Genomic DNA, 23058 nt, shown 5'->3' with positions numbered 1-23058 from the left:
TCAAAAGTCCTGCATTCCACACTGGACACCTTCCATTTGATCCTTTGTGGAAAGGAAAACTAGGAACAGATGACAAAATGGCTTTACCTGTATGCTGGGAAGATTACTGCCACAGATAAGTGGATCCTATATTGGAGAGGCTAATCTGGAGGCATGGAGACCTGGGTGAATAAAACGAAGCCAGGAAGTAAAGCAATTGCAATGCTGACGGGGCTCGGAGGACACACTCAGGTTGTGCTAACAAGTTCTGTATAGGTTGAAATCTAAAAGATTGTGCTAGTCACCGAGGGTCCAAAAAATAAAATTGGGTATAATGCCTTTTGTTGAGGAACTTATCATTTAGGTTTACACACAACCAAAGCTAAATGATATGAGGATTTTTGTGATTTTGTGTTTTGAAATTAAGCCCATGAATGTTTAATACACATATATAAACTGGGGCCACTGGACACTTCATTAAAGAAACACTGCAACTAGATATCAAAATGTCTCAGTTTTCTAATATTCACCATGACATAGACAGAGACAAAGGATAAGGAAAACTCTTCAGATTCAACATAGATGGGGGTATTGGGAATTATAGCCCTGTTGCATCAGATTGCTGTGGTTTTGTGTAGGGATTGTAAGGCAAGAATGGGATTAATTCAGGCTGAGGGCAACTATAACAAACCACAGCAAAGAGATATAGGATATATTTTTGACCCACATGTCTCAAAATTATTTATCATAAAAAGTATTTATAAGTACTTTTTTTAAAAAAAAAATTCTTTATTGATTAAGGTGTTATATATGTGTGGGGAATAAGGACACATATGTAAGTACTTTCTTTACATGAATTTTTCTACAAGGTGAAGGGGAAAATATTAATCTTCCTATGCTCCTTCCCTTACCAAATATTTTAGAAATGCCTTCCATATGCCAAAAATTAGAATACAGTCTCAAGGCAAAGTCCTTGACCTCACAGAGGTTACAACAAGGCAAGGAAGACTGACATTTGGCACAATGAAAGAGAACATTGCATCTATGACTGAGAGAGAAGCAAATAATTCTTTAATGAGAAGATAATCTTTTAATGAGCAAATCCAACTAGTTCCTGAGGTCTAAGTAAAAAAAAAAAAAAAACTGAGGTGAAAAATAGATACTAATAGTCAAGCCTTCACCTAAGGAAAGAGTAATCTAGGTCTAGATAGAGTGATAAATAAAAGGAAGTCATGAGTTTATCTGAATAGTGACATTTACTTTGTAAGTCCAATTGAAATAACTCTATTATGTGATTGGCTTGAGATAACAAAAGGATACTTCACTTGTTCTCTCAGGCTTTGAAAAGCTGACATGTGTCATGATATCATGAAGGTAACAAATTATTCCTTTTTGTGAAGCAATATTCACGGAATTCTCCTGAAAATTGTCTGACAAACTATAAGTGTCATATATAATTTTCTTACTATTATAATCCTTGAACCCAATTTAGTTCAAAACATCTGGAATAGGTTTGTGCCATATGCTATCATAAGCATTTACTTTGACCCTCACTTAGAAAAAGGAGTCTTTATGTCTAATTTAGACTATTTAGGTTACTATGTTGACCTGAATCTAAAGCATGTTGGGAATGAATATTCTCTCATCCTCTGCAATATTAAGCAATAAATTGCTTTTGGTGATATTGCATTTGCATCCATTCAAATAAACAGGGCAATTTATGCAAATATAACTGTTCTACAAAAATCTCATCCTCTGAGAAATTCATGTTATAGTCCTCTCTGAAAGTTCAACAAGGAGCAGTATCCTTGCATATTTAAATCTCCTGTGACTGTCCATGAGAGAAGAATTAGATGCTTCCTTTTAAGAGTTTAGAGAAATTGTATGTAGGCCTTCATGTTCCAAACAAATTAGATGGCCTCTGAGGAAGGATGGCTTCTTTTCCCTGGCATCATTGTCTTGATTTATCTATCCCAGTTTGATAAAGCAGAGCACACCTGTGACTGTGTGCCTGGAGGGACACTTCAAACTACAGTTTTACAAGCAGCCATTGCTTTAGAACTTAAGTGTAAAGTAAACTTTGGAACTCTTCGGAGAAGAATCATAATATTCAAAGTCAAACTATTCAGAAAGAATGGAAGTAACTCCTTTCATTGTGCTTATGTGATCTCTCTCTCTCTCTCTCTCTCTCTCTCTCTCTCTCTCTCTCTCTCTCTCTCTCTTTCACACACACTCACACACCACATATATAGGACAATGTAAATAGTTCACTTTCTTTTCTTCTTATGCTTCTTATATGATGAAGCTTATTAGTTGGAATAGTAACTCAGGTATTTTATATATTTTATATGTAATACCTGAGTTACTATTCTAACTAATAAGTATAATTTATTAATACATAAATTATAAATAAATATATATAAATAAATATATATTTATAATTTATGTATTAATATACAAATAACCTTGTAGTTATAATAAAAGGTAATGTCAAGTTATTTTCTAACTCAAACACTAATTCTACTGATTTATAGGGAACTGGTGTTAAGTGCTTCTCTGTACATGATCTTATTTATTTTACTACTGGATGAAGTAGGCCTCATTAATCTAATTTTCTATGTGAGGAATCAGGCTTGAAAAGTTAAACAGTGTGCCAAAAGTTTTACAACACAAAAGTGATGGAGCCATTACTCAAATTCAGGTCTTTCTTGACACCATCAGACTTGTTTATCTCTCATGTATATTTAAATATTCCATGACTACACCTGAGACAAGAATCATTGGGGTTTTCTGAGCCAGGATAAAGAAACAGTATGCAGGCTTCCATGATCCAAACAAATGAGATGGGCTCCTTTGAAGGATGATTGTTTTCCCTGACATCACTGTCTTGAATTGTTCTGACATCTGATAACTGAGAGCCACAGTGCTTGCTTATCTCTATGACACACTGACTCTACCATATACACATGTGATCACATCTTTCTTGAAGGTCAGATTCCATAGACAACAGGCAAAGGGAAAAATGTAAGCATTTGGAATTTCCTTGAAGATTCTCTAAAATTCCCAGAAATTACAGTGGAGTAAATTTTTATTCTTTCTTTCTTTCTTTCTTTCTTTCTTTCTTTCTTTCTTTCTTTCTTTCTTTCTTTCTTCCTTCCTTCCTTCCTTCCTTCCTTCCTTCCTTCCTTCCTTCCTTCCTTCCTTCCTTCCTTCCTTCCTTCCTTCCTTTCTTTCTTTCGTTTGTTTTAATCTGAATTAGACCAAATTGCTGTTTCTTTGACTGAATATCAGAGGAAGTAGCTGGATCTGTCAGAAGTCACAGAATATGAGTATGTATCTCTATATACTGGAATCACCTCTGCAGTAGCAAGTACTCATATTATGAGAGGCCCACAAAAGCAAAACTCACTAAGTACACAATGGATCATGTTTCCCACTTCAGGTTTTCTCTACATAATACACACATTGAGTGAGTAACTTACCACACACCATTTAAATGGTAATCTCACATATTTTCTATATGTATTTCCTTTTTTTCTCTTGGGGAGGGTAGGGGACACAAGGTGTTTGCTAAGCACATAAGTGAATCCATTTAAGCAAACTGCACGTATGATATGGTTCCAATGAAATGTATTATAAATACACACCACATATCCTAATACTTAGGAGAGGAGAAGAGGAAGTGATCTGCCTGACGTTCCCTGGACCCTCCCTGCCCCTGCATTCCTGTAGCTGGCCTTCCAGTTACTCTCACCCTCCAGGGAAAAAGCTGTTTCCACGATGGCTGCCAATGATACAAGCCTTATTTTTGAGCTGCATCATATCAATGTAAGATTAATTAAACCCATGAGCTGGGGAGTTCAGCCCATGTTACAAAGGCTTTGTCCTTTTTCGCAGAGTCCTTACATAATGGACTCTGATTTTATATCTTGAGTTTTCACCAAGTGACACCAGGAAAAAAACAACCATATAAAATGTACCACGAACCCGTCTGTATACAGGTCAATCTCAGTCTGTTATAAAACAAACAAACAAACAAACAAAAACACACAAAACAAAAACAAAACAACAACAACAAAAAAAAACACCTAACAACTGATCAAGAGTAAAGAACTGTCTTGATCCTGTGCTTTACTGAAAAGTTAACATAATGTCCATCTTAGGAGCCCTGTCAATTTTATTAAAAATGTGTAGTGCTCTTTGCTTTGTCCTGTAGGAAGTTCAGCATTAAATGGGAGAGCCATTTGCATCAAAAGAGCAAGAAGGTATGAGAACTTTACTTCTGAGCTCTAGATGATTATTTTCTCTTCATCATGTCTTATCTGTTGGCTTTTATGTTCATGTTTATGTTCATATTTCTAAATCGATCTCTAGCCTTATTTTGGCCAAAGCAAAATTCAAGGAACCAAGAACAAATAAAAGAATTGGTTATCAAAAAAGATTAGGAATCTTTTTTAGGGCTTCACTAAGGCAATTATTAGAGTGGTACGAATTTCAGCATAACACTAAGCACGAGTTAAGATATCTTTTCTAGTCAGGAAGTTTCTAACTGAATAAACAAAACATTTCCCATATAAACATAGCAGTTGGGACTACCATAGTAAATGAGACAGACAAGTTCTCCTCAGAGTCTAGCGGACAAAAAAACAAGTTAGACCAACATGGGACAAGTGCTGTGGGAGAAGTCACTAGAAACACAAAGCCATGCCAGTGGAACCAATGAACTGGGGTGTCTTTGTTTATTTGAACTTAAAAATGACTTTCAGGATGAGGCCTATTCATAATTTGGAGCCACCCAGTCAAAGATGTCAACAGTGAGAGTATTAGAGTACGAAGGAAGAACCTGAGAATGGCCCAGCTCCCCAGTGAATGTTTGCAATTAGAGCTAATGATGAGGCACTGAATTAAATTCGTGGGATTGCTAAGCAAGTCCTCACTCCCTTCTTTCAGTAGCCATACCCTGAACCCTGAACCATTGTAAGTGTAAGTATATCTTCAGTCTGACAGTCCAACATCATAGCCAGGACTTCAGAATTTGTGACATATTTTCCTCATTAAAAGGACCTCTGTTTCCATTGCCTTTACTGTTCATTAACTATTCTTATCAATAACAATTGCGAGTAGATAAAATTTTTACAAAGTTAACTGAAAACCTGACTTTAGCATAAGACCTGTACAGGAATATCAAGCATATATTATATAGATTATATACATTACCAAGTGGGAAAGCCTAGATATTTATTATCAGGATTCCTAAGTGTGATGATTCCATCTAATTTTTCAAATCTGCCCATTGGAAAAACCCTGGCCAAATATTTGAGCCCATTACTCCCAATTTGAGCTAAATGAACACAAAGAAATCTTCTCCAACTGCTACTTAATAGAGCTGTCTTTCTCAAAATTATCTAATACTTCAAAGCCTATTTACTTAATTTATTTGATTTTGCTTTTACCAAGTCAGCCAGAGCCATCACTGTTATTCATCTCCAAAGCAAAGTGCCACTGTGACTGGGTTCTCATAATTCCAAACAATGCTCCCATTATTGGAGAGGAACAGGGGAAGAAAATATGCATTGAGAAGTACATTCAGCCACATTTTCTCAGTTCCCAGCTATAAGTAGTAATCCACATTATTAACCATTACACAGAAGTTAGATATTGATTTTGGAAAATATTTTCTTCTCTGCATCACTTCCCCTAAGACTTTAAGTGACTTAAGTTTCAAACTTTTGAAACTATTATCTTCAAAAACAACAAAGACTTTGCAGATCTGCTTAGCAGGCAGTGGGGAATGTGAGAGTAGGTATATGGTGATTGTCTATAGTGTTTGTTTAATAAAGTCTGAAAAGAACCCTGTAAGCTACAGAATGGGAAGAGGGTCATCTTAATCATTGCAATCTCTTCCTACCTGCCTCTTTGGAAATCTGCATGAAGGATTCCACACCTTTCTCTCCGTAACTTCCTTCGGATGCGAGAGTAGACACGTAATTCCAGCCGAGGGCCTTCACAATGTCTACCATGGCCTGGGCCTGGAAGGAGTCAGGTGGGACCACGCGGGAGAAGAAGTCATAGCGCCGGTCGTCACTTAATTCAGGTGCCGTCGATGCATAACTAATCTGGGGTATCTGAAAAGACAAGAAAGCACCATATGAGAGCAAACCACCAGGATATGAGAAGCTCATTTATACTGACAACAATTTTCCAAAAATACAGAACTTGAGTTCCTAAGAGGATGTTACTCGAAGTCCAAAGGCAGTGAGAAAGTCACCTGGTGGGTCTTTACCTGTGTAATTCCTCAATTAGAGAGGTAGTGATATGGAGGAAAAATAAAATGGGATTTCCTTTTGACAAGATGTGATTTCAAAGCTTGATGTGTTTTGTTCCACTAGTGTTTATTTTCGTGAAGCTATTTCACCTCAATGACTTAGTTGCATCAATAGGATAAGATTGTTTTGAGGGGCAAGGATATAAATGTGCACTGCTTAAGATGCTTGTGACAGGGTAGGCACAAATGGAGCACAGCATGGGTTTCCTTACTATAAGTTCACCCATCCCCCACAGTGGATTTTCAAGTTCTCTGTAACATTTTATCACAAACATGCCCTCAACATTATAAGAACATATGTTTACATATCTCTATCATTGTTGCTTTAGAAATATTTTATTCAATTCTTTATTATATGCCACTCATGTTCTAAAGTTTTATATGCACTACCTTACCTAACCATCAGTAAATATTCTTTACTATACTATATGGATTATAATATACTCTATTATTATTAACTAATTTTACCAAAGAGGGAATAAGACTAGAAAATAGAATATGACCTTGTCTCAGGGCATAATGTTGTAGGTCAGAGAGTGGTCCTTAAACTTGAAACTGCCCAATGTAAATTTCTGAACTCTTAACTATGATATTTAGATAAGTTATTGCTAAAATATTTTAATAAAAAGCATAAAACAAGGAAGAACTATAGATTATTGGAGTCCTGACCAATTTTGTTCACAGCACTGACTACTGACACATTAAGTTATATTACAGGTCACTCTTAGCTGTTGTTCAAACATTTTATTTAAATGCCATATTAAAGTTTATATAAATAGTAGAGGCCCGGTGCACGGAATTGATGCATGGCAAGAGGGTTCCCTCAGCCTGGCCAGCACCCTCTCTCAATCTGGGACCCATTGGAAGATGTCCGACTCCTGATACTACAGGGATTGGGCCTAAAAGGCAGTCGGACATCCCTCTCACAATCTGGGACCACTGGCCCCTAACTGCTCACCTGCCTGCCTAATCACCCCTACCCACTTGCCTGCTCGCCCCATTGTTCCTAACCACCTCTTTCTGCCTGCCTGATTGCCCATAACTGCTCACCTGCCTTCCTGATCACCCCCATCTGCCTCTGCCTCTGCCCCTGCTTCATCCAGACAGATGTGCAGAATGATGTTCAGAAGGTTGTCCAGCTGTCCGATCTAATTAGCATATTATGCTTTTATTATTATAGATATTCATAGACAAAGTTCCTTATGTTTCATTTATAGTTATGAGGTTATAAACTTTTAGAAAAAATAAAATACCAACTGAATAAAGGCTTTGGGAAGAAAAATAAAAGGAAGGAGCGGGGAGGAGGGAGAGAGGGGAGGGAGAAATAAAAAGGAAAGAAGCCAAGCATATCAACACATTTACATCAATTTCAGCTTGTGGAAATGGAAAAGCTTCATGCAATTGCACAGCTGTCTTTCCTGCCAAAATCCCTTTCTACGTTTGAAGGAGTGATAATAAAGATACACCCGGGCCTCTGCTCCAATCTGCATTTATGTCGCTGCTGCAAAGTATCAGAGTTGTGAAGTGCCCAATGCAAATGCATGTTCAAAACTGTGCCCCTAATTTCAGCAATGAAAACCCTGGGGAAGCAGTTTCCTTTCCTCAGCACCGTGCACCCTCTGAAAATGGGCCCTATCTGTGCTCCATCCCTTCCATTACGAACAAGAAATATCTCCTGGCTCAAGGCTCATATGTCCCTTTAGGGTCATATCCACACCCTATATCCAATGAGACTTAAGTGATGTTAGACTAAGGAATGGTAGACTGAATGGGTTTCATTTCTAAAATAAAATAAAAAAATGTGTAGAAAGGCTATAAGAATATTCCTCCTAGAATCAGGGATGAAGGACGGGAAGAAGGTATGTTACCTTACATATGTTGCTGTGTACTTATTTAACTATGATGCTGCATATCTAGTTACTTGGCTTCAAACTAATTTTTAAGCCTAAGGAGTACTTATTTTGAAGTGTGTGTTGTAACTAGAATCTACAACTGACCAAATTATTATTAGTCATCCTCAGTGATTAACTTCCACACTCTCCTTGATCTCTGACTGTACTTCCTTTTATCTTGCCAGTCTCCTTTGGAAATGCAGAGTTGATCTTTTGATGAAGATAGTTTAGTATAACAACACTTCCACTTCAGAAAAATAAATGTTCCATATACCTTTGAATATTCCTTTCTCCAATTTAAAAAATTAAAACAGCTTTAATCTTTATAAGACTAAATTTTCATCTTAGTTTATTATTTACTCTCATATCCATTAACTTTTGCCTATCACACAAAAATGGTGCTATTGCTGAGTATCAAATAGGATTGAAAACATCTATAAGCCATCATATTTGTTTACAGTTTATACTTTTATTTAGAAAATAATACTCATTTTTAAACATTAGAAAAACAAAACAAGAAAACAACTTCAATGTCTTTATCCCTATTACTATTTGCTATACATCTTTATCATTTTTATGTGCATGAGGATATGCACACAAATATTACTAAGTATAAAAACACGACTCTTGCCCTGCCAGCATGACTCAGTGATTGAGCATCTACCTGTGAATTAGGAGGTCATGGTTTCATTCCTAGTCAGGCACATGGGCTCGATCCCCAGGGTGGGGTGTGCGGGAGGCAGCTGATCAATGATTTTCTCTCATTTTGGATGTTGCTCTCTCGCTCCCTCTCCCTTCACCTCTGAAATCAATAACAATATATATTTTTAAAAGACACGGATCTCAATCTCTTCTTCCCTTCCCCGATTCCATTTCTCTTTCTCTCTCTTCCTGGTTGCATGATATTCTACTAAGCTAAGCCTAAAATAAACCTAATCTTCAGTGTTAAATGTTTAGACATATTTCAAGTTTCCATTACCAATGGAGGTTAAAAAATATTCTGGCAGTTGATTCAAGTCCTTGTGGACATAAGTGACTGTTTTCTTAGATTACTGGTGAAGACTCTCCCTCACTAAAGTGACAGAAATAAATCAGGTTGACAATTAAATATCTCCCTATGTGAAAATTACTTGAGGTTGTACTATAAGGCAAATCAAACATCTATATTTTTTCTTCCACATGGTTAACTACTTGCCCCAGCACCATATATTAAATGCTCATTATTTACTGAAAGGAAAGGCCACCTTTTGTCACATATGAAAACTTTTAACTATCCTTGAGTCTTTGGGGTGTATTCTCTACTATTTCACTTGTCTGTTGTCCAAGCATTGGTCCAGTGCTTTACTGTTTTCATTTTATAAACTTAGAATTTTTAGGGCTAGATTAATTAGAACACCTTCACCCTTCATAACCATTCTTTCAAAAAGGACCCTGGGTAGTCATACGTGTTTAACTTTTCAGCTGAACTTTAGTACAAATGTTTCAATTTAGCATATGTTGCATTATGATTATGATAATAATTGCATTATATATATTTATAAATTAATTTGGGAAGAATTGATACATTTATAATATTTCATTTCTCCCTAAGGGAAAATATTTATTTTCACCCATTCCATTATTCATTATTTTCTCTTAGTAAAATTTTATCATTGTTTCCATGTGGGTGACTTTATTTCTAGATAATTATTATTTTTATTACATTACGAATGATATCAAATTTTCATTTTATTTTTATGTGTTGCTGATATATAGGAATCTATTAATATTTTATATTTAATTTATGACTTATACCCTTGTTAAAATTCATATTAGTTTTTATAGCTTTCAGTTTATTTTCTTGGGATTTATTGTATAGGCAAGCAAGCCACATTATAAGACTCAATTTAATTTTGTAACTACATTAGCTAGAATTTACAGGAAAATAAGAATGATAGTAATGGAAATAGTTTGTCTTTTCCCTATTTCTCTACAATAAGCATTTAAAACCAACTAACATTTATTCTAATTTCTTATCTTAAAATGCATAGTCAAGTTAAGATGAGTATCTTCAAATAGTTGAAAAAGTACCATCCTTCAAAGATTATTTTTGCAAACAAAAATCTCAGTTTTTCCAATTATTTCTCCTAAGACATGAATCAGGTGATGCTGATGGTAAGTATCAAGTTTTTTAAACATAGTTCTCACATCTTGGTCACCATTTGTAAGTTATGAAATAGTCAACTGTCCTCTTTTTAAACATTGAGAAACAAAAGGGACAAATACTGCAAAACCATCATTCTTCAAGTCATAGGACGCAACATGTGCCAGTCCTATAATATATTTTACTCTTAGAATAGAGGGAGCGGAGGAGCCCAATTCACAGTTCCTAATTCTAATTAACCCTTAAGATATTTATGTATGTATAAGGCCCTAAGAATTCCTGTACATTTAAGAGAAAGAAGACTAGGGGAAACTCAACTTCAAGAATAATTATTAAAATGGTCACTCAAATAACTTAGATCCTCTACATCTTGTAGAAACTTTCAAGTCTCACCATTACAAGTGGTTGTGGGGACTGAATTCTTCTGATGGACTAAAAAAATAATCACAAGTAAAACTATCTAATTAGTGGCACACACCAGTCACCAGTAAGAGCTCAAGGTCTTCTCCTGACCTCGCCCACGTTAGCCCTGGAAAGCATGAGTTTATACCAAGGTCAGCTGATCAGTTCTTCCATGATGCTGCCGTTTTCTTTGGTAACAAGTGTCACAACTGTCATTAAACAATTCCCTGTAAAATCATATGTTTATTATTCTTTCCTTTGTGGGAGATTACTTCCCCTGATGGAGAGCAATGACCTTATTCAGCATTTTATCACCACCGGATAAAGCTCTACCCAGCGCAGAACAGGAGCCTGATCAGTATGTATTGAAAGAACAAATGAGCCCGTAAATGAATGAATGGAATAACCCTGAGAAAACAGAATCCCTTAGATACATGGTGTGGCTTCCACAGCGCTTGGAAGTAACCCCTGCTCTGGGTAGGCCTGAGGCAGGCAACTTCAGGCGGGGTAGCAAACACTTTTTCTCGCCCTTTCTCTATAGTGGCATACTTTTCCCTGGAATTTCCTTCCTCGTCACTGAAATGTAGGACACATTGACATTGGATGAAGCTTCAAAATTAAAGAGACTTAGGGAGTAATGTAGACTTCTCACTGAGGCCTGAGACCTGGCACTCCAGGCAACATATACCACAGTCCCCGGAGTTCAGTCTAAGGCTTCAAGGCATCCTTGGATTTCTCATTTTAAGCAGGGGATTCTGCCCTGCCTTCTCCATAGCTTTTCTCCCTTCTGGAATCAGGCCTGGCTATCAGATGCAAGATGGAATTAGTATCCTCAGTTCCAGGTAAATGACTTTATGTTAACATTGCCATTATCAAATCAAAATTTAAAAAAAAAGGAAAGAAAATCTAAAGAAAATCATTCTGTAATTCCTAATATATACAAAATCAAATACAATATTATCAGTATGTGATGGAATTTTCACCTCCCAAGTGTGGGCAAGTTCAAACGCTACTAAATTTAATTTCATCTTATAATTACTAGAGTCAAAAATGAGGCCAAAGGATCTCATGAGCTTGGAAACACGCCTCTCAAGACATAATCTTTGTATCAAACAACTGAAGACCCAAGTCCAGATGTGGATTTGATTACAGCAATAGTCATAAATATTTTTAAAATCCTAATTGTCTCCACTACTCCACACAAACTTGATTCTAATAAAAATAAATTTCTAAGTATTTCTAAAAAGAAGAAATCATGTAGGAAAAAAATGAAAGATGTGACATTGCTTTCATGCATTTTGAGCTTCTTCCTCTTGAAAGCACAAGAGCAGTACCTATGACAAGGTCAGTCACCTGGGAACTTCTAATTTCTGGAAAGGTGGAGGGGGTTTCGGGTCCATGTTCGGGGTAATCTGCACGGCTAGGAAAGGCAAACCAAAAAGTTCTGACACTTGTTCTGGAGGGCAGTTCCCACAAAACTTGTAAAAGGCAATTTTTGGAAGTTATCATGTGCAATTAAGATAATGCTTCGGTGTACCTGTGGAGATATTAATGAACTCCCGTGGGGCATTATTAAGTTCACAGTTAGCAGTAATTTCATTCTTAGTTCTTATTAAGCTTTATTGATATGGATCCCTAAAACGGGGAAATGGTTGAATAACCCTTTCAGGATCATTCTTTGGAGCATCATTCTCTCCGACTGTTACTTATCTGTTTCCTAGATTAACATCTCTGCTCATATTAGGATGGCTGGACTTTAACTCTAATTTTTGGTAGTAGTTGTTTATTTCAAAGTACTGAGAAATGATTTTCAATTAGGATAAAATCTAAGTTTCACTCAACTTTAAATTACTCAGGACAGCGATTACCATCAAATAGTGTGACTCTTTTGCCTTTGCCTTTGCATTTGTGTGTGCAGTAAAAGCGCAGAGGCCTCTGTAGATTGGAGAAATACCTTCATCCATATCTCTAGCATTCGGCGACAAAGTACAATAGAGACCTTGCCCTCCCAAAATGAGGCCACAGAAATCATTAGCATATCCTCTTCAAGAGGAGCAGAGAGATGAAAAGAAGGAAAGTATTTGGATGACTTTTCAGGGTCCTTGATAATCCTACACATCTATGAATTATCTCTGGCCAGTATCCCTAAAAACCACCTTATCTTAAGAAACAAAAAATAATCAAAGTAAGTGGCTTTTTAAAATATTTCTCATTTTAAAAAAAATATATTTTATTGATATTTCACGGAGAGGAGGAAGGGAGAGAGATAGAGAGCTAGAAACATCAATAGAGAGAAATATCAACCAGCTGCCTCTTGCACACCCCCCACCGGGGATGTGCCCGCAACCAACATACATGCCCTTGACCGGAATCGAACAAGGGATCTTTCAGTCCGCAGACCGATGCTCTACCATTGAGCCAAACCAGCTTCGGCAATTTCTCATATTTGTTAATATGATCCTAGATCTCTCTATGGCCCCCAGGGCCAGAGTGTATGCCTAGAGGTTTCTTTTAACAAACATATCCCACCAGCAATAAAAATGCCAAATCCCTGTAATGTGGAGTTTCTGGACCTTAGGACCACTGGCATGTGAAGTCAGCTAATCTTGTGTTGTGGTAGGATGCTTAGCAGCATCCCTGGCTTCTGGAAACAGATGCCAGCAGCAAGTCCTGCAGCTGTCACGATCAACTTGACTGCACACAACCAGGGTTGAGAATCACTGGGCTAGGGTGTCTGTAAAAGCACAATTGCATTCAAAACACGGTGGTCACAGCACAAAGTGTCAATGAAAGGAGGTGTTTTTAATGTCTTGTACCTCTCTCTATAGTCCATGGCTTCCATATTTTCTCCATACTTTCCATGTTTTCCTTTCCACTGGCCCACCTTTCCCAGTTATCACAGTTCCATGTGTTTCCCAGGCACCTCCCCTCAGCTGGGCTAGCAGAAGGCACAGCGACAAAGCTGCCTAGACGCTCAGCCCTTTGCCAGGACACAGGTGAAGGAAGACTTTTCCCAGGAGGAACTGACATGAAACCCAAACTTGTTTTCTCTCTGAGAACCGCTGCCACTTCTTTAAGGATGCTGTGGTCCCCCTTGATTATTCAGGATGGTTGAAAAGGGAGAGTTGTAGTTCACTGAATACGGTGGTACCCTATGTGCTACACCCTCTGTGAATTCCACTTTTCCAAGAGAGCACAATACAGTGCACTTAACAGGGTTGCTACTGAGCATGATGCGATCGCTGCCTAATAACTCAGAGGCCACTTTCAGGGCTGGTGGGGCTGCAGAGGTTCCGAAGGTGAGGGCAAATCTGCACTGGCCCTTTGAGTTCCTGAAAGAGGCTCACTTGACAACAAAGTGTTTACTTAGTTTTTCAGCCTTAGCAAGAGGCAGGAAAGCAATGCTGTTTACTTTAGCTTCTGTATGGCTCACATTTTGAATAAACAAGGAGTTTGTGACAATTTGTTAAAACGAAAGAGATGATTCTAAGATTTCTGCAAGATAAATAATTTTCCACCATTTAATTTAGATAATACAATATTACTCGAGTAGTGTATCACCCGTTTTTTAATCTATACAATTTAATACAATAAATGCAATATTAATAATTAATGAGAAACCACCTTTAGATGATAGGATACACACACACACACACACACACACACACACACACACACAAAGATAGTATGAAGAAAACAAAACAGTTTAAAAAAGAGAATGACTTAGGTGGTACTGTAGATAAGGTACCAAGTAAAATACACATGCAAAATATTGAATCTATTCCAAAATATATCTGTAATTTATCAGACTACCCTTAATTCTGTAGGACAAACTTATTTACTTCTTTGTGGCTGTCTCTTGCTTTGTATAGGTCTGAAATACCTACTTCATACCTTTGCTTATTTAAATTCTGAGAGTATTTCTTAAATATCCAGATTGATTATATGAAAACGTCTTTAGGGTATTTGCCCTGATTCTAAGCAAAGGGTCCTCTCTTCCTGCTACACATCATTCCTTGCTGTTTTGTTTGGCATCCATCTCATTCTTCTACCACCAGACTCCTGGAGGAAAGAAATTGTGTCTAAATTTTCTTTCATGTATCCATCATTGTAGGACTATATAAAAGTTAGAGTTTTATTGGCATTTGGAAATCATGAGCAAGGATACTTTTGGCTGTTGGTAACATATTACTCAATTAATAGTGACTTAGATAGAAAAATCATTAAATAAATCTGGATATAACTGGTTTCCAGGTTGGTTTGGAGACTTGACAACACCACGGCATTGGGTTTGTTTCTCAGAAGTTCTCTCAGCTCTTGTCTGACTCAGCGGTGGTTCCGGAGCTTTCATCATGCCTCCCCTGGCATCATTACAAAGGATAGGCGGGGTAGTGGCTCTATAAACAAAGGCTCTCTCTTCTCATCCAGTTGGCTTTTAACTAAGAAGGAATTTTGTTTTTCTAAAATGTTCTACTCCTCATCATATATATTTCTCTGACATCTCATTGGGTGGAACTGTGTCACTTGATCTTCCCATCTCCAAACACTGGCATAAATGGGACTACCATGATTAGCTTATGATCCATCCTCTGAGGATGGATGTCCAGATGCCAGAAAAAATTAATCTAGGTTCTCTAGGAGGGACCAAGGCAGGTAAGAAAATTATCATCTGGCAGACAGGTAACTGGTCTGTGTCGCGGCAACTATGTACTTGCCATTGTGAGTTAATATACGTCTGACATGCTTGTGGGCATCTAAGAACTATTATATTTAAAGAATGCATAAATAAATCCATGAGTACACCCATATGTTGTCACTACCAAATTGGGGGAGGAGGGGAGAACCTATGTGACTTTTACAAAGTATATTTTGTCATAACCCTCCCCCTCCTGAATCTTTATTGTAGTCTTGTATAATTATCATTCCCCAGAAAGCTGGGGAAAACTGTACTAAACTGGGTGGGGAAAACTGTACTAAACAAGCTACTGAAAGGTCACTGAGGAGAAAAATAACATAAAACTGGAAGTTTAGAAGATAGGACCAAGGGTTGTATAAGCTACTCAGAAGATAGAGGCAGATACCCCTTGGTAAAGAACCAACAGAAAGCCTTTCTTGGGGTGAGGAGTGGTGGAAGCAAATGCACAGAGTGACTGAGACATGAGGTTTTGTTGAAGAAAGTACAGAGACTTATATGGTGTGAGGATAGAACCCATAATCCCACGTGATTTACACCTAGAGAAAAGGATAGGGGGAAATGCTCAAATAAAATAATACCTCTCTAAATTATTTTTGTTCCTTCTGATAGTATAATAACTACTCACACAGGATAATGAATCATACGCAATCTTTCTTCCACCAAGCACTGCACTCTTGGAAGAATTGTTAGGCGATCCACAAGCAGAATCCCTAAGAGTCACTAAGTCCCAAATACCTCCTGAGTAATAACAAATGAAGAGGCTCCTTCACTCTGCTACCAGCACCACTCCACAACGATTCAATTAGATAAAGTGCCATTGATTCCACAACAAGGTCTCCGCCACAAAAAGCTTTCCAGGGATTCCTCTTGTACCTGAAGCACCTAGTCCCTGCTGTTCGGGATGTGAGGAACTGCTCTCTTTGTTACAAAGGGCCCCTCTGCCTGCAGAGCACAGACACTGCGGGGAGATGCTATGCTGAGCATTTGTCTGATTTTCTCTCAGTCTTCCCTCCTAGTTCCTAGATGGGAGTAGAACAGGAAAGAGAAAACAAATAGTAAAGCTTTGGGGAAGGGTAAAGTCATAGCCAGAGGTTTAAAGGTTAGTGAAGTTCATTCAGGATTAATAGATCTTGATATAATTGTGAAATATTTAAATTTACATGAAAAAGAACTGGAGACTGAGAGCCAGTAGAACGCAAATTGGCTTCTGCTTTCACCCTGTTCATTAGACCCTCATCTCCCGCGCCCCCCCCCCTTTTTTTTTTTAGAAAGAAACTTTTTATATCTATCTCTATTTCAGCTAGAGCTTTTGGGTCCTAGAATCTAGAGACTGTTCTTGGGCAAAATACCTCCTGTAAGATTGCCCATGTGTTTTCTAGGCTGAAGTAGCCTGGGGGTTATCTTCACCACACACGGATGAAAATAACGATTTGTTCTGCAATTTCCCATCTTTAATATTCCTTCCCAACATCCTGCAAATTCCGCTATCACATTCCCTGACATCATATCATCTTCCAATTACCACAACTGAGTCGTTTTTTACTTGTAATTGCATTTTTGGTTGACTACTTCCTGTGAAGATTGAGGGGGAGAGAGAATGCCATCAATGGCCACACCGCAAGCTGTGTTCTAACAAGACTGCCTCGGGAAAGACGTGGCTGTGCAGCTGCTAATCCCGTCAGAAGGCATGGATTTCTATTCGAGGCGAGTCTTGGCTGGACTTGGGCATCTGTCCCTTTTTATGATCTTATCCTTCAGATGCCAGGTTGCAAAGACAAGGTATCTCGAATGGTCAAGAATGGATGTTAGTGCTGAAAGAGTCAGATCTCTACCTTTAGAAAGAAAACAATGCTCAGAAAGGGAAATTCATTTACCAAAAGGTGTGTCGCCATAATATTACTGAGAAACAACCAAAATCATGTCTTTTGAGGAAGTCTTACAGTGAAGTTTCCCAAAATCCATGCTGTTCTAAGTGTTTAGTTCCTGAGTATTATATTTCAAAATTATCCTCATTTTTTATTTTTAAGCAATAGCAATTATAAAGTGGTTAGGTTGCAAAAATAGAAAACTAAAAAAAATATATAGTTGCTCAAAAATGGGTTTATTACTCTGTCACATAAAATAGGTAGCTAGTTAAATAGTCCAGAGTTGGCACAGCAGTGCCATGGTCACCTGGAACCCAGGCTCTTGGCATTTCTCTGCTCTACCACCCTAGCATGTCAAGTCCATCCTCAATGTCACTTAAGATCCCAGATGTTGCCAGAGTGCCAACGATTATGGACTCATTCCAGGTAGCAAGTTGGGAGACTTGGAAAAAGAGGCAGGGGCACATTTTCCAGTTGGTTGAAATCCCTCCAGAGCACCTTCTCTGCTGTGCACACAACACAGCCACCTATATCTCCTTATCCCAAACAGTCTCAGGGTCACATCTAGCTGCGAAAATATTTTTATATGTTTTACTGATTTTAGAGAGAGAAGATGGGAGAAGGGGAGATAGATAGAAACACTCAATGTAGAAAAGGAAACATCAATTGGATGCCTCCTACATGTCCCCTATTGGGGATCAAGCACCCACCGTGGGAATGTGCCCTGATGGGGAATTGAACCTGTGACCTCTTGGTTCAGGGGTTGATGCTCAACCACTGAGCAACACCAGCCAGGCCCAGAAATAGTTTGGAAAAATGTATTCTTTTACATTGTTGCTCCCTCTCCCCCAATAAAACTTATGTCTACTACCAAGAAGAGAAAGAAATAGAAACAGAGCGCCACCACCTGCTATAATCTTGAAGGACAGAAGAGATGGGCCATGTACCTCTCTAGGCCAGGGGATGGATAAGTAGATACATTTGAAAATTTAGATATGATTTAATCAATCTTTAAAGCCATTGCCATCAAGGCAAAGAAGACATAGTCAGTGGTCAATAATCCATTAATAGAATGTGAAGCATATGTAGACCATAAGTAATAAATGAAGTTGGGAATCATTCCCAAACAGTACTCCTATTTACATGAAAAATATTCCATTCACTAGATTGTTGTGCTTCCAATAGTATGGGCTGTATAACTTCCCATTTCTTCTGCTATGAAAATTCATAAAAGTTCACCCAAGAATTCCTCCCATACACGACTCTTAAATGTTTTTAATGTGGTAAGTTTCATATTCATTTTGTTAAATGTCTCCCAATTTTAGTTTACAGGCAACTTTTTTGATAGTTTATTCAAGTTCCTGGGTTCTTTTCAGTCACAGTGTTCCTCCATGGATCACAGGGACAGTTCCCTTAACCTACTCCACCTTTATCAATTAAAAAGTTACAATTCTTGTCTAGCCAGCATGGCTCAGTGGTTGAGCATCAACCTATGAACCAGGAGGTATGGCTCAATTCCCCATCAGGGCACATGCCTGGCACAATCCCAAGTGTGGGGCATGTAGGAGGCAAAAGATCAACAATTTTATCTCATCATTCGTATTGCTACTTCTCTCTCTCTTCCTCGCTGAAATCAATAAAAATATATATTTAAAAAAAAAAAAAGTTACATTTCTTGATTTCACTGCTACCAAGGGCAGGAAAACACCTATATCTGTAAACTACCATCCCATATAAAGAAAGTGGGACATTCAAATGCCATGATGATCAGCCCATGTACCTTGAAGCAATGTGCTGTGGGAGTTAGGTATCTGGCTTCCAGCAGCCAGATGTTATTCCTGTTTATATTCATGCACAGAGAATAAAATGGAATGAAAACATAATTTCCCAGTTTAAATGTCAAACAAAGCGATGGAGACGCATTTTGTTTCTTACAGTGAATGCATATATTCTGAAAAATAAGTTGCAATCTTGTTGGAATCAAGGAGATCAATACTTTAAGTAATTTTCCTTGAACATGGAAGAACCACTATGCCAAGTAAAAAATTTCTTCCAACTTCTACCCAGTGCTATCATTTTATTTTATAGCTGCCAGAATTTTTTAAAGTGAAGGACCCCATACAAATATTTAATTTTGAACTCTTCTCGTCTTCCCTGAGCCATTTTTCACTGTTACCTCTCTGAGATTACATTGTGTATGCTTCCTACTTTAAAGAAGACTATTGACTCAGGCTAGCACTATTGTACCTCAGAGAAAAGAGTCCACTTCTCATTCTGATCTTAATGTATTGCTACAGTAAAATCAATAAGCATATTAAGGAGTCTGACTTCTCCACTTCTAGCACAGAATTCACCTAATATGTCCCAAATTCAAAATTAATCATTTGGTTTAGGCAAGCAGTGTTGAAAGGAACAAAAATGTCGGAAAATTCCAAAGTGGTTTCTTCTGTGTTTTGAAATAAAATATTTTACTGATGTGCATGTGTAGTATATTCACTACATTATTTACTACTAGAGGCCGGGTGCACAGATTCCAGCACAGGTGGGGTGCCTTGGGGAGGCCTGCAGAGATCAGGCCCCAGCTTGCACCAGCCTTGCAGCCCCACCTGGCACCCCACCTTGGCCTGGTGCCCCCTCACCTGTTCCACCATTCCACCCGCAGGGCGATCAGGGCCAGGCCCCCTGCCCAGCTTCCTCAGTGCCTGGGAGCCTGGCAGGAGCCCTGTCCTCCCCGTCCCCCCCCCCCCCCCCAAATCACCACTGGTCACTGTCTGCTGAGTGATCAGCAGGGTGATTGGGCCCTCCTCGCACCCTTGACCTGGCACCACCCATCCTGCATTAGTCCCACTGACATTGGGGCCCATGGGGCTGCCAGTGCCTCCACTGCCTCTCACTGCCAGCGCTACGCCGCCCCCTGGTGGTCACTGTACATCATAGCGATTGGGGCCAATTTGCATATTAGGCTTTTTCTATAAAGGATTTTACTATTATCCAGTGGGTACCATTTATACTGTACTATTTGTATACTGTTTACTATTTCTATACTGTATGGAAAATATGACATATATTTTATGCATAACTTAAAGGATACATGCTCCTAGTTAGTATTAAGAAAAATAAATCTAAACGCCTTTATACAGCCTAAGGAAAAGCCTAACTAGAAGCTTTTCTGAAGATTAACACTGAGGTAGGAGGCAGCCTCCTTGCATTTAAGTCATTGGTGATGAGGAAAATGGATGCTGAAGCATGAACTCTCATTTGTAGGAGAAGCAACAGCACTGTCCTCAGAGGCAGACGCTCTGGTCCATTTTCTTCGCAGTGGCAGTGACCTCTCCACACAGACTGGACTGATCCTCTCTCTGATCCCTTCGGTGCCCAGGCATGTGTGTGGAGGAGGGCAGGGACACAGAGAGATGACCTCTCTCCAGGCATTGAGGAGAGAGAGAGATCTGTGAGCTCGCAGATACACAGCAAAGGTGGCTGCTGTCTAGAATTGCAAAGAAGAACACCTTTCCAAGTATCTCCTCCCACCTGCCCACCAACGCCAGGGCGCTGGGTAATTTCACAAGAGACATCCCTTCTTAGTGACACGATGAACTCTTTTAAGACAAGCATCAGGCCAATTTTGAGTAGTTTTTGGCTTCTGACCATTGCCTACTTTTGTATGACTTCTCTGAGGTAGGACATTTAGATAATAGGTTTATTCAACCTGTTTAAAAAGTAAATAAAATAAAATAAAAAAATAAAAAGGGCCTGTTGTGCATCTTGCTCCCAATATCTTAAAGAGATCGTGTCAAAATGCATTTTTTTAAAACACTACAAGTTCCAAGCCATGAAAAAAAAAAAAAAAATGGAGGGAAGTCACAGAGATGAGAGAGAGATAAGCTGATAGAAAAGGTGTGGAGAGAGCAAATGAGAACCCCAAATAGGTTTGTTTTTTTTTAAAGACAACGCTTTGTATCTTGGGAGATTTAACTGTTTGTGAATTGAGGATCTGTAGACAGTAATGAACTCGGTTCACCTCCAAATCCCACACACTCCTGGAAACAGAGAAAGGATATAAATGAAATAAACCACTGATGAGCATAACCAAGCCTTTCCAAGGCTCCTCATTCTTTCAACCACCGAACCAGACCCCTATCAAAGTTGACAAACAATGAGAGTTTCATCTGTGTCTGGTGGTTTCCAGCAGGCGTTTAAAACAAGCTGTGCTGTCGAGAGCCCGGCTATGAAAGCAGCAGAGGCGGTTTTCAGGTCACGGTTGCATGCCTGAGGGCTGCACACTTGACCTCCATTGACTACTTAAAAGTGGGAGCCGGAGTGCAGAGTTCCGTAATAGATGGCGCTTTCAGAAAGGTAATTTCAGCTTTAACAGACGACCAGAGCACCATTCTATTTTGGGACAGAAATCATTGAGCCCATTATCAGTCAAGTTCACTTAAGGTGAGAGGCAATGTGCACCAACTGAGCATCCTTCCCAACCAGAACATCTTCACCGCCGGCCGGTCCCTTGGAGCTATTTCCAGGGTGACTTGCCTTGGCTCCCGGATCTGTCCTGACCCTGTTGGCTTTGCCAGTAAAAGAGATTCTGTGTCTCTATTCTTCTATTTCCTGACACCACACAGAACACATTATAATTAGGAAACCACCTGAGGGGAAGGCGACAATGCAGTTGTCAATTTTCATGGATGAATCCTATTTCTGTCACCAAGAGCCAGGCAAGCCTCTCGCCCTCACAATACAGACGTAAGGTGGTTATCTGGTTCACCGCCCCAGGAAGGAAGCAATCACAGAGATGACAGCAGCAACAGCAACAGAAGATGTGAGCAAAGGAAAAGGGCCCTCTCGCTGTAAATATTTCACTGCCCAAGGGTCTCTAATGTGGTTTGGAGGCAAAGGAAACAGCCGTTTTGCTAAACACCCCTTATTAGGCCAACTAGAGGCTGTTATGTCAGCATGTTGGATGCAGCTTCAAGGGCAGAAAAGAAGCCAACTTGCAGCTGGCAGTGAGAATACTCATACAACCCAGCCTGGGTATAAGGTCTTACAGCCCATCATGGATGAAGGGGAGGTTATAACCTTCTTATCTTTAGACATTTGTAGGCAAGCTCTAAAAATCTGTTAGCCAAATATAATATATATATTTTTTAAGTCTCGCATTGGTTTTCCTCACAATAAGCAATTTTGATCTTACATATGCTCCATGAAAACCCATATGCAAAGGATGGGATGAAACCAGAAAGAAATGTATTAGAGGTAAAAAAGAATATTCATCTTAGGCTAAGATGGTATGTTTTAGATACAAATTAGGTTAGTCTGTGGGACTGTAACAGGGATATATTTCATTATCTTAAAACATTACGTTTTCCTTCTATCATCTTTCTCTTCATAAAAGTTATTCATTTTGATGGGACAGAGCCCTGAATAAAAGTGAATCTCTTGCTCAGCCAGTGTTGCTCAGAAGTGGAGTGTCCGCCTAAGCAGGAGGACACAGTTTGATTCACAGTCAAGGTACTATCCCTGGTTGCAAGCTCAATTGCTAGTAGGGAGCATACAGGAGGAAACAGATCAATAACTCTCATCATTGGTCTCTCTCTTCTCTCTTCTCTCTCTCTCTCTCTCTCTCTCTCTCTCTCTCTCTCTCTCTCTCTTACTCTCTCTGAAAGCAATAGAAATTTTTTTTAATTAAAAAAGTGAGTCTCTTAATAAAGATTGAACCACCTCCCTGTTATTTAGGAAGAATGTATTTGGTGTGA

The 23058-nt window shown here is 38.7% G+C and overlaps 1 protein-coding gene across 7 annotated transcripts in view; it reads right to left on the bottom strand.

The window, feature by feature from the left end:
• GRM7 (glutamate metabotropic receptor 7) overlaps positions 1-23058 on the bottom strand; it is a 736691-nt gene that overhangs the window by 495206 nt on the left and 218427 nt on the right. For 6 of the 7 annotated variants that reach the window (XR_006741093.1, XR_006741092.1, XR_006741091.1 and 3 more), the window contains exon 2: positions 5888-6104. Coding sequence is in view for 3 of the 7 variants with exons in the window: in XM_045579111.1 (XP_045435067.1) it covers positions 5888-6104 (217 nt within the window). In the remaining 4 variants the exon portion in view is untranslated. The remainder of the gene's footprint in view (positions 1-5887; positions 6105-23058) is intronic. The other variant, XR_006741094.1, reaches the window with a different exon arrangement.

The sequence above is a fragment of the Pipistrellus kuhlii genome, unplaced genomic scaffold (genome assembly GCF_014108245.1).
Source record: "Pipistrellus kuhlii isolate mPipKuh1 unplaced genomic scaffold, mPipKuh1.p scaffold_m20_p_11, whole genome shotgun sequence".
NCBI lineage: Eukaryota > Metazoa > Chordata > Mammalia > Chiroptera > Vespertilionidae > Pipistrellus > Pipistrellus kuhlii.
Note: the sequence above shows the minus strand (reverse complement) of the source record. Positions and strands in the feature narration are given on the sequence as shown.